Raw genomic sequence first — 12,591 nt, 5'->3', positions numbered from 1 at the left:
AATATACTTGCATCTGTCTGATGGAATTATGTAAAAATGTACTTGGAAGAATGAGATTTTTTTTCTCCTGCTCCTAACCAGTTTGTTATCTAGTGCTGTGGGCTCTTGAATCGCTCAGTCTGTATTTCCTCCAATTGTATTTGCAGTTCACAGCTGGTCACATCCTAAAGCAAAGTTACTTCTTTTTGTAACAGCTAGAATGTGTGCTGTATGTTATCAGTTTTGGGTAACCACCTTGAGTTCAGTTCAATTGGAAAGAAAGTAGTTCTTAAAAGTTACGCTTCTGAAGCACCGTAAGTGAAACGTGTTTCTCTCAGATTTGTGTTCTGAAGTTGATTGCAATTTAGTGATTTTGAAATATTTGTAAGCATAAATGACAACAGCAAAAAAAACCAAACTGTTAATGATCTCTTTTCTTCTGCAGAAAATTACATCAGCAGTTCGAAATGTATAAGGAGCAAGTAAAGAAGATGGGTGAAGAATCGCAGCAGCAGCAGGAGCAGAAGGGTGATGCCCCAACCTGTGGCATCTGCCACAAAACAAAATTTGCTGATGGCTGTGGCCATAACTGTTCATATTGCCAAACTAAATTCTGTGCGCGCTGTGGAGGAAGAGTATCTTTACGGTCAAATAAGGTACGGAGTTATGAAAATCTAGCAACAAAATTCAGACCTCAGTATCTTTTATTCCTTGCTTAAGTGTGCTAATTACTGAAACAGATTTCCCTTAAGGAGGAAATGATATCTGCATAGATTGTTCTAAAAGTAATGCCTCCTATTTATTTCCATGGAAACAACAGCAGATATAAAGAGTGCAATAACACAGTTTAATAGTGCAAATTCTCAGCTACAAAACACTATTTTTCAGCTTGGTCACCATCATTAACTTTGCATTGACTTTGCGTTCACCAGCAATGAACAAGAGCCTGCATGCTATGCTTGTGAATATTGGCATGGCCATCCAGAATTTGGCTTGTCTTTGACATCTGTCACCAATGCTGAAATGCACCACCCGCCACCTCACTGTGCTCACATCTGCTCTTTGGTCTCCATAAACATTCAGCAAGCATTGATGAATGTCAGTGGATGCCACTTTTTCCGCATGAAGCAATTCAACTCCACACTTTTACTTCACCCACACTTCCTTGTAAGATGCAGTATGATGCCATCTGTTACATGGCAATGATATGTAATGGAATATTGGTAAAAAGGTTCAACCTCTACTGCCTTACCACCAACATTTGCCTCCGACATTGTGGAGCAACATAATAAAATAGGAGGTATTGCTTCGTACAAAAAATTCAATGCACTAACAGTACAGATTTACAGCTGGCATTACAGGTGTTTATTAGGTAAGAATAGGTAGAAGAGCAAACTGAACTTTTAAGAAGTTTGGTCATGGAATGAAACATTCAGCAGGACTGAGGTAATCATGGAGAACTTCTGTTCTGAAATTAGTTTATTCAGTTCTTCAGATAGTGTTCACATCTTTTAGATGCCTCTACCAGACTCAGGCAGATATTTGTAGAATATTCTTGGCTACTCAAAACTCATAGTAGTTTTTTGTGGAAATGTGTATTTTGTAAATCAACACAATCATGTATTTATTTATTAACATAATCATTTGTCAATACCATTTATTTCCACAAATCTTTTTTTTTTCTGTGATAGATTTATTGCAGTCTATAGTTACTGTCTTAATCTGTTGGAAGGGAGGCGACAATGTTATGCTTTTTTTTGTCCAAGGAGGCTTAAATAGTGGGCTGAAGTTTTGATTGACAGAGTAGAAAATAATCTATTTGCTTATGATTAAAGAAACTGAGATTATGAATAAATCTCTCAAAATGCCTTGGTATGACCAGATTTTGTTAAAGTCACTTTAAGAGTCTGTTGAAACTTTTACCTTGAGTAAACTGACATATTATTGCTTTTACAACTAAACTGTGTAACTATTAATCAGAGAGATAATAATTCCTGAACTAGTTCCATCTGATTATAAAAGCAATCAGGGCAGTTTTTTTGTGTCATTATATTAAGAGTCAAAGAAAGAGAATGTTAGGAGGAATGCATCATTTCCTTATGAGATGTTTAAGACGTTGTTTCGAGTTGGAAGAGACCTTTCTCAGGAAGAATCATATAAACTTGGCAGATATTTGTCTAACTTATCTTGACAAGTCTCCAGATTCTTTTATACCCTCTTAGGTCATTTGTTCCATTGCTTACAATCTAATTCTATCTTTCTGTAAGGCCACTTCCACATTCACCATTGAGTCTGCTCTGCAGTTCCTCTCAGTTGGCATTTTTCTACTACTATGGTCAATAATTTAGTATAATAAATAAACTTTTCTGGCTCTCACGCCTTCTGTTCTTGATCATTTATGAACGTGCTGGAAAGATCATCTCTAGACAGATTCCCTGTGGGTCTTCACTGGAGATAGCTCTCAGTTAAAAAGCACTGACCATTTATTCCTGTTAATTTATTTTTGTCTTAAACCAGCTAAGTTTTCTCTTGACTTTATTTAGTCCTGTTTCATGGTAGATGAAATTCTTCAAAAGCTTGGAAGGCCAACACGGCTATATCAACAAACTCCATTTACTCACTTTCTCAGTGACTTCTAGAAGAAATTGTAGTAAATGGAACAGCCATGACTTCCTGTTACTAATGCTTTTTTTCCCTATATTTTACTATAATCTATTCAAATACTTTCTAATTTCATTCTGTATTTTGGCTTCCACAGATTTGTGCAGTGGGGATGTGAGGCTCACATGTCTATTAGGTGATCACGCTCTCAAAGTCTTAAACTGGCCTCACTCTTCTTATTCATCTTGTCAATGTGAGACTATTTTTCAGTCAGTAGTTACATGTTTTATGCTTGACATGTTTTACACTGAATATAGAATCTGCTTTTTTTGAAAAATAATTAGTTTTGTTTTGTTGATTTACTTTGTAGATCATTTTTCTGAAAAATCGGTTTGGGTCACTTTATATAAAGTGAGATTCTAGAGTAAGTCTTTGTAATCACAATGAACCAAAATATTTAATTTAGAAACCAAAATATTTAATTTAGACTCAGTCTAAATTGCTGATGTCTTTTATGCCTATACACATTATTTCACAAAATTAGTTTTGAATCTACCTTAATGTAGCTTATAAGAATTCATTCTTTTTCATTTTCCTTACTGAATACTACTTCACCTTCTTGCAAGATGACTTGTTAATAGCTTCCTGTGTTAGCTGTATCTGATTTATTTTTTTGTTCTTTTGAACATAGATGTTTTTAGACATATTTTACATGTCTTCTTTGGATGTTGTGTAAGATACTTCTTAAAGAATCTTTGTGTTTCCTGCAAGCATTTCACCCTTTTGACTGTTCCTTTTGTTAGTTTGTTCTTAGACTGAACCTTTGCCTTTTTTTCTTTCTGATCTTTCATTGTACAAACAAACCTTTGTTCTCTTGCTTAATCTTTTAAAATCTTCCACTATGAGTACATATAGGAATAAAATAAGAATATGAGTTTGAAAAATTGTTACACTTTTATTTTGCTCTCTCATGTTAGTATTTTTTTGTTGTAATCAATGACAGGGTGTATGTAACATTTATTTGGCTTTGTCTGAATTAATAAAGTACTTGGAGGTGATGGGATGGTGATGATTTTTTGTAAATCCTCAAAACAAGCAGTCCACATAATTTTATTCTTAATATAATTTTTGGCTCATATTAAAATGCCAAAAAAAAATTTTTAGTAAGAAGAGCAGTGGTATTTTTAAATACAGATAACAAGGTGAAGATAAGAATGTGTGATTTGTCTTCCAGGACTCCAGTCTGCTTTACAGATATACCTGCATATAAAGCTGTGCAGGAAGGTGTTTAGCACAAAGAATCAAGTTAGGGGTCTCAGAATGGTTGGGTGACTTATTCCTTTTTCAATTTAGATACAGTGCCTCAAAAAAAGGCATTAAAATTAAGTCAGTGTGGTACAAAAATTGTAACAATATGTGAGTTCTTTCCAGATCAAACAGAATAATGATTATGGTGCTACTGTTGCTTCTGTGCCCTTGCTTACTACATTAGTGAGTGTTCGACCAGGGTAGGGAAGTTAAATTTCATGAAGGTAGGGGAACTTTAAATGGCACCACTTACTTTTTTGAACAATTTCACATTGATTCAAATTCTATCAGAAGTAATAAATAACAATCCATAGTGATAAGGTTCTACTGATATACAAGATACACTTTATTTGTAGAGAAATGCACACTGAATGAGACAGTAAACAGTAGAATGAGTTTTATGCAGCTAAGAAATTTGAATGCTAAAATGTTGAACTTACACTACTTTCAGATAGATAAAACTGTGTAGTGAATATACATTTCAGCAGCTCAATATGCCATTTCAGTAAACATTTAATTTGTAGAGAAAGAAAACAATACTTGTCTGAAAACTGAAAACTTTGAAATGTGGTAAATACCTCCTTTTAGGATGTTGGGCAACCTACTACCCATTACAGCTGCTGAAACATTTCTCTCTTTGTCTCTGAACATCAAGAGATTTTCAGCTGTTTGACAGGAACCTGCAAATGTGTTTCGAAATACATGAAGTTTAAGTAGGAAAATTCTTCAGCTCCCTCTGGTTCTTTGAAAGATTTGCATTTTGATTACTTCTCTGAGGCTGTTAGTTTTTCTTTTTTTCTTTTCTTCAGAAAACCATCAAGTTCTTTGATGAGCAAATGCATTTCTAACTGCAGGATGTACAGTGCAGACCATCCATAAGCAGTCAGAAAATGTAATTTATTTCATTCTGTTAGCAGGGAACAAAGAATTAGTGCCAATTAATGCCAATATCAGGATTTCTAGGTCACTAGGACTTAGAACAATTGCAGTGATTTCCTGTCACTTTCAAATAAGTTGGTTTTTTTTTTCAGAAAAATGGCTTGGTTCTGCGTTTCTCTAGAAAAGACATGACATGCATATTATCAGTACACTAGAAACCTCCAGCGCATCTGAAATCTGATCATGGTATATGAGAACAACAGTGTTAATGCCATAGTCAAATCTGGGATCAGCTGCCTAGGAAGGCTGCATGAGAAGGAGCCCTCAGAGGTTCCAAGGGGCACTGTTTTGCTTGGGAGCTGCTTTACAGCTTGGGTACTCACCTCCATGCCACTGTCTGTCTGTGCCACTTGCTGACCTGCGTCTGTAGGCTTGGCTTCCTGGCTGGCCTTTGTTCTGCCTCATCTCCATGACCTGTTGAGCTGTATCCTACTTTCCTTACCTGGGGCTGTGGGACAGAATTCTGTTGGTGGAAGCATGACCTGGCTCATATCTTCCTTTGTGCCCTGCTTTTGGCTATGGCTAGGCTACTGGCATTGCCTGCACCTAGACAGCACAACTCAGAAAAACTGAGCTCTTTTGCTGCATACAGCACTGAGATTAGAAGCTTGCACAGCAGTCATTTTGAGCTATGAGACCTTCTCAGCTTTGTAGGTGTTGAAAGGGACCTCTGAAGATCATCCAGCCTAAGCCCCTGGTACAGTAGGTTTCCTGCAGTAAGTTCCACAGGAAAATGCCCGGGTGGGTTTTGAGTCTCTCCAGAGAAGAAACTCCACAGCCTCTGTGGGCAGCCTGTTCCAGTGCTCTGTCACCTTCACAGTAGTTCTTTTCTCATGTTTGCGTGGAACTTCTGTGTTCCGGTTTGTTCCTACTTTCCCTTGTCCTGTTACTGGGCACCACCAAAAGGTTCCTTACCCTATCGTCTTGACTCCTGCCTCTCATATATTTGTAAACGTTGATAAGATCTGCTCTCAGTCTTCTTCAGGCTTTACATCTCCAGGTCTCTCATCTTTTCCTCATAGGGGAGGTGCTCCAGGTCCCTCATCATCTTTGTAGCCCTCTGCTGAGTTAGTCTGGTAGTTCCCTGACTTTCTTGAACAGAGTAGCCCAGAATTGGACTCAGTACTCCAGATGCGGCCTCATCAGGGCAGAGAGGAGGGGGAATCACCTCCCTTGACCTGCTGGCCACACTGTTTTTAAGGCCCAGAATACCATTGGCCTTCTTGGTCAGAGGGATGCACTGCGGCCTCCTGGTCACTCTGTTGTCCAACAGGGCACCTAGATCCTTCTCCACAGAGCTGCTTTTTCAAAGATCAGCCCCTAAACCTGTACGAATGCATGCAGCTATTCCTCCCCAGAACTCTACCCTTGCCCTTGTTACACCCCATCAGGTTCCTCTCTGCTCAGCTCTTCAACCTGCCTGGATCTTGCTGAATGGAAGCACAGCCTTCTGGATCTTCAGTCACTTCTCTTGCAAACTGATGCAGAACTGACACCCAGATGTTGCATTTCTACATCGACACCACAGATTTTCTTGATTATTTTTTTCAGACAAAAAAAGAGAAGTGATTCTAATAGAAATATTATTATATGGTAATATATATAATATATGATATTATAATTTCTTTCAAGTAGCAACTACAGAAACTAGTTCTGTTATTCATTTGATTATTTTGGATTATTTTCACTTGGTAGCTGTTTTGAATTATATTAAATAGCAGATAATTGTCTGGACATGTTTGAACTCTTTATTATTTCAAAGCTTTCAAAAATTTAAGAGATTATTATGAAGCTGACACAGTGAAGAATCAGTAACTTTAGGCAAACTGATAGCTTTGCACTTAAAGTGAAAAAATACTTTCTGGAAGTGTGGCTTTGGTGTACCAAGTCGTATACCAGATGCATCAGAACTGATTCTTTTGAATCACTTATTCTGCTTTTCTCCTTAACGTGGGATGGAATTCTAGTCATTTTCTCAGATTATTCATGGAGATAAGGCCTTTTTCAACAAAACTATTATTAAAATGTATGTGCATTCTCTCCATGAAATGGAATACTTATCTTCAAAGTTTGACTGATTTGTTACATTTTTAGTATCTGTTCTTTGAGAACTGGATTGAATAGTTTCTTAATTAACTTTGCTATCGAAATGTCTGTCTCTCATATGATCAGTCTTGCCACTACTTTTATTCTACTGGTGTGTGTTTAGTGTTTTGTATCAACATTGGGCATGTGGCTGAGAAGCTAGAGTTAGTCCTAGTAAGTATCTAGTGAAGGATGATTTCTTGTCTTTAATTTCACAGTTGTTTATATTTCATATCCTGATTCAGAAAAGAAACTTCATCCTGAAAGTCTCACCAGATAGGTAGATTTTTGTCTGAACCAAGTCTTGTGCATCTGTTGTGATTCATACATTATAGTGTGGGTAAGAAGATTTGGAGTCTTATATGCCTTCAAACCAATTTCCAGAGTTACTGCTTTGCATTGGAAAACTTATTTTGAAGTGTTTGAGACTCTTCATTATGCAACAGTGCTTCTTCAGCCTGGAAAATTGAAGGCTGTGAGGTGAGCTTATTGCGGCCTTTTGATATTTAAAGGGAGATTATAAATATAAGGGAAATCAACTTTTTTAAGGGGAGGATAGTGAGCAGACAAGGGGGAATGGTTTTAAACTAAAGGAGGGGAGATTTAGGTTAGATGTCGGGGAATTTTTTTACTTGAGTGGTGAGTGCTGGAGCAGGCTGCCCAGAGAACCTGTTGATGCCTCGTCCCTGGAGGCCAGGCTAGATGGGAAGATGGGGTCTTGGGCAAACTGATTTAGTACTTAACCTAGTGGCTGGCAACCCTGCCTGTGGCAGGGGGTTGGAACTTGCTGATCCTTGAGATCCCTTCCAACCCAAGCCATTCTCTGATTCTTTACTGCAAATTTTTGAGAAATATATATCCTATAATGAGCTTTTAGGGAAGATGAGTAGTTGTGTACTCCTTGCATACGTTCTTAGGATGCGTTTAGCATTTATTTGATCTCTTCTATCATTCAATTCGGGTTTTGGAAATTCTTGAACACAAATGAAGTTTTGGCAAAATGAGACTGTGTTGAAATAGAACACTGTTACCAGATCAATATATATGAGCCTGTAGTTTCTAACATTAGAACCTACTGGCCTGGAAGTAATAACTAGAAAAGCTGTCTCAAAGCTCTTAAACTATCTCCTCTTATCTATATATTAAAATATTTTATATATATTATTTTATGCATTATATATTATATATATAATATTTATATATAAAATATTTATGTATATATTCGTGTTACTGTGAGAGTTTGTTTCTGTCTATTAAATTTATTTCTAATGCTTTTCTATTACTGGATTATTTATTGTCTTATTAATGGAATTTTCTTCTTGTATGAATTTACTTTACGGTTCTACTTTGAGGTGTTTTAAAAATCCTTGTATTTTAGGCAAAAACTGAGTGGAAAAAGTAGATTAGAACATAATTCACAATATGAAGAGGGGCAGATCGTCTGTGCATTTGCAGGAGACTGTTAGAATATTTAACAGTTAAAATTTTTCTGTATGTAATTATCATTTTCAATTTGGATTGAGTGGAAGATCATACCAGAACAGCATAAAAATAGTCAGGACACTATAAATTACACTAGTCATTATTTTTGGAATAGAGATGAAATAGGGAAAGAAAGTCATATTGATGACAAAGCGGAATGTTTAAATATATACAAGAGCATTTTATGTAGGTAAAAGCTATTGAAAAAGGCTAATATAGCTAGATTTTTTTTAAATGAGTGAGGATGAGCTATCACTGAATATTGGAGATGATCTCTAAATCATCTGGAAATCATCCAACTTCTTGCTCAAAGAATGTTGAATTGCAGGAGTTTTCTGAGGTCTTTATCCAAATGAGCCTGGAATCCTCAGGAGCAGAGATTCAGCAACCTTTTGTCCCATGCTTCAGTGTGTGTCTGAGGGGAACATTGCATGTAGCACCACTTGTCATCCAGTGACCAAATTATGGGTTCTGCACAGTGCAGATTATCAGGAACACTTCAGAATAGCACTGTTTCTAACCAATTTCTTGAGATAGCACAGTTCTTCTTTATAGTCTATTTTAAAACTTCAGGAATATTGATGCAGTGGATATTATGAAAAACTGAAGGCAGAGAGCAGGATTTTGTAAGTTATTACGATATGAAGGACTGTGCTAGAAACAGATAGTTCTGCTTTAAGGCCCAGTCAGCCTAAGTAGGTAGAACGGTAAGTTAAGCTATATGGTAACTAACCAAACACAAATAATAAAGACAGTTTTCATCTTGAAGTTTATTTTCCTGATGGCCTTGTCTCTTTTTTTAAATCTGTGTAATTTTAACCTCTTCTATTTGCTATTTACATTTCTCATTCATTGATTTTTTTTTTTTTAATGTTTCTATTTTTTAGTTTAAATGTCGTCGTTTCTGTTTCTCATTTTTGTGTTAAAATGCTACCTTTGCTTTTTTCTTCAAGAAGTTTCATGTATTTAAAATCTTTGTCATTATTTTCTGTTTTGTCTACTGTATCTTTTAGGAATTTATATGATTTTGCCAAGTTCTTTTGTTTAAAATTGAATCCTTAAACTGCAGACATGGGCACGTCTGATTCTTTTGCTCTTCTGTGCTGTTACTTAGTTCTTCCTGCAGAGGAGAGACATTTTCCAAGAAAGGAACTAAGTTCCACAGACAGTGTTTCAAAAATTTCTTAGTCTCTGTGCTGAGGGCACCTAGTTATGGATTATGCTCTGCTTGCATAGTAGAAGTATTTCTTCAGAAGATATTTATACACTGGGTATTTCCCTTCAAAACATCTCCTGCCACTCATTGCAGAGCTTAGTTCAGAAGACCACTAAAAACTGTAGCATGTTTGAAAATGCTCTGAATTTAAAGCCACTGCACATGAGATCAAATTGAGTCAGATGGGGTGTGTTGAGGTAAGCCAGTCTCCTGCTCCAAGCAGGTTTACGTCCAGAATTAGACCAGGTTTCTCAGGATTTCATTGAAGTGAGTTGTGAAAGTCTGCAGCTTCTCTAACTTCTTTTGGCAAACTCTTTCAGTGCTTATCAACTGTTCAGGCTTTTTCCTCTTACATCCTGTCCAACCCACCTTTTGTAGCATTTTGTCCATTAGCTGTGCATCTTCAAGAAAAATTCTGACTTTGTTTTCTCTATAGTTCAAATTTATGTAGTTGAAGATTGCAAATAGTTCCTCTCTTGCCCCACTCATCCCACCCGCTTCTTTAGGCAAAGCAAGCCTCCCTCCCTCAACTCCTTGTGTACTCTACTCCTGTTTGTCCTAGCTGGCTTCTGCTGTGTTCTCTCCTGTTTGTTATATAACACTGGTGTTGGGGGGGGGGAACCTGAAACTTCAATAGCACAGGAGCACAAAGTTACATGTCATATGGGTATCTGAATAACAAAGCATAGAATGTGTTGTCACCCTTTCTTGGTGAGCAGTTTTATTTTAACTAGGCAAAATGCTTATCTGCATGCCTAGATTTAATCTCTGTACTGGCATGTGAAATTGAGGTACCAGAAAATACTGCTCATTTATACATTATCCACAATCATTCGCAAAAATGGGATATAGTTTTGACTGAATTATTATTTTGAATAATTTTGTTTCCTGAAGTATTATTCCATTTGCAATTATAAACACCTGAAATACGGTTCTTCCAAGGAAAATAATAATAAATGGGAATATTTGTATTTGAATATGAAAAAAGTGTAATATAGACCTGATATGACATGCAGTGAAGCCTTGTGAAAAACTCTTGTATCTTTGTGCTTTAAAACTCTGAAATTTTGAAGACCTACCGAGTACCTAACATGCAGTTATGCCATTATGCATATCCTCAGTCTGTCTGTAGTATACAGAAATCCACCACCTCTCTGGACTCAGTGCAAGTGCAAAGGGTTGATGCATGCTAATCATTTGCAACACTGGTGTCTCAGACATGTGGAGATAAATTCTGCATCCTTTGTATGACATGCCCCATTTGTTTTATTAAGGTAAAATAGAGATGACTCCAAATTATTTTCATGAAAACTGTTATCTCTGTGGAACTTTCCTTGTACAAATATTTTATTTTCTTTCATGCGTAAAATCTACTCAATTTCACTCAACAAATTAAGAAAATTATTACAATAGAATATTTTTAATAGATCATCTTTGCCATTATGGGAAATAAGAACGATATATATTAATTTTGACATTTGTTCATTTATTTACTAACAAATACTGCTGCTTGCTTTCAAAATCAAAGTGACTCTTTCCTTCTTTGTCTTTTTTGTCCTTTTTTTTCTTGCTTTCGTGGATGTGAACTCCAGGAGGACAAAGTGGTTAGAGCCTTTTTTCTGTCTAAAGTCCTTTTCTTTTATGGGTAGACTTATTTCCTGGCCTACATTTGCTTTCATTTACACAGGTGTAATTCCTGCTGAAGGCAAGGGGAGTTACTATAATTAAAATGAAAGCAATTATTTGTCATGAAAGGCTTACCTGCTTTTCAGATAACTTAGTTAAAGTCTGAGTTGTTGTGGATGTGATGCATGATATTCCCCTCTATGTTTGCAGCTTTTCTGAGCATGCTCCTACCTTTCCTTTAGTTTTGCAATATGATATGTGCACAATTAAAAAAGAAAAAAGTAAAAAGTAGGAAATTGTCTAGTAGGTGTTTTGCATACAAAAATGCAAATGAATTTCATCACAGTGCCATAAACTGAGTCACTTTTGCCTCCTATGATATCAATATGTGTATTGCTGATGTGTATGCAGTGTTTTTAGTTTCTGTAGCACAGTAATTCAGTTTTGGTTTTTAGTTGCAATACAATTAGATGTCAGTAATTTTTAAGAAAAAGTCTTAACATTTAGAAATATGCTAGCAAAAACTTAGTGGAATCCACAAATACACATTGTTTTTAACATTAATGGTCTGTAGGCATTCAAAAAAAATGTAGTGCACATATCGTATGAAGCATAATGTTGAAATAATATCAGAAGTTATGCATGTCACTGACACTGTTTTGCTAATATTATACCTAAAGTAAATATTTTAATCTGATTTTATTTTTATATATGTTTAGGAAAGGTAGTATAAAGATGAATTTGAGAATAATCTGGAGTACATTTCAATATTTTACATTTTAAATGTAATTTTCAAAAATTAGAATCAAGAAAGCTACCTGTGCTGATGTGAATCTACTCTTTCACAAAAATCTTGAATGTATTCTAATAGGAATTGCAATTGCAGAAACTTGCCCTACAATGCTTGGAGAGTAGGTTCCTGTATGAATTGAAGAAATTCTTTAGCATTTGTAAGCATTCAGTGAATGTTTATGTGGCACAGTCTTTCACTGCAGTAAATAGGATATTGTTTCCTACTGGTGACATTGTCAAGGCTCACATTCAACTTGCATTTATCACTGAGAAATACATTGTGGAAAGCTGTAAATCACTTGCTGTTGTTACTGTTTAGGATGTGTTTTTACAAGGGCATATGTGATCTTTGTGATGGAACACATGGGTCCCCCAGTCTGTTAGAGGATTACAGAAGACTTGGGTGCACTTGTGAATGGCAAGCTGGATATCATGACTGGCACTATGCCGTTGCAGCCCAGACAGCCAACCATATCCTGGGCCTCACCAAAAGAAGTGTGGTCAGCAGGTTGAGGGAGGTGATCCTGCCCCTCTACTCTACACTGGTGAGGCCTCACCTGGAG

General features: G+C 36.3%; 1 protein-coding gene across 9 annotated transcripts in view; it reads left to right on the top strand.

Annotated features, from left to right (window-relative positions):
- RIMS2 (regulating synaptic membrane exocytosis 2) overlaps positions 1–12,591 on the top strand; it is a gene marked incomplete at both ends in the record, with an annotated part of 434,834 nt that overhangs the window by 79,567 nt on the left and 342,676 nt on the right. For all 9 annotated transcript variants that reach the window (XM_079533467.1, XM_079533463.1, XM_079533461.1 and 6 more), the window contains one exon: positions 425–635. In XM_079533467.1, the coding sequence (XP_079389593.1) occupies positions 425–635 (211 nt within the window). The remainder of the gene's footprint in view (positions 1–424; positions 636–12,591) is intronic.

This window comes from Tetrao urogallus (assembly GCF_951394365.1).
Source record: "Tetrao urogallus genome assembly, chromosome: 3".
Taxonomy (NCBI): Eukaryota; Metazoa; Chordata; class Aves; order Galliformes; family Phasianidae; genus Tetrao; species Tetrao urogallus.
Note: the sequence above shows the minus strand (reverse complement) of the source record. Positions and strands in the feature narration are given on the sequence as shown.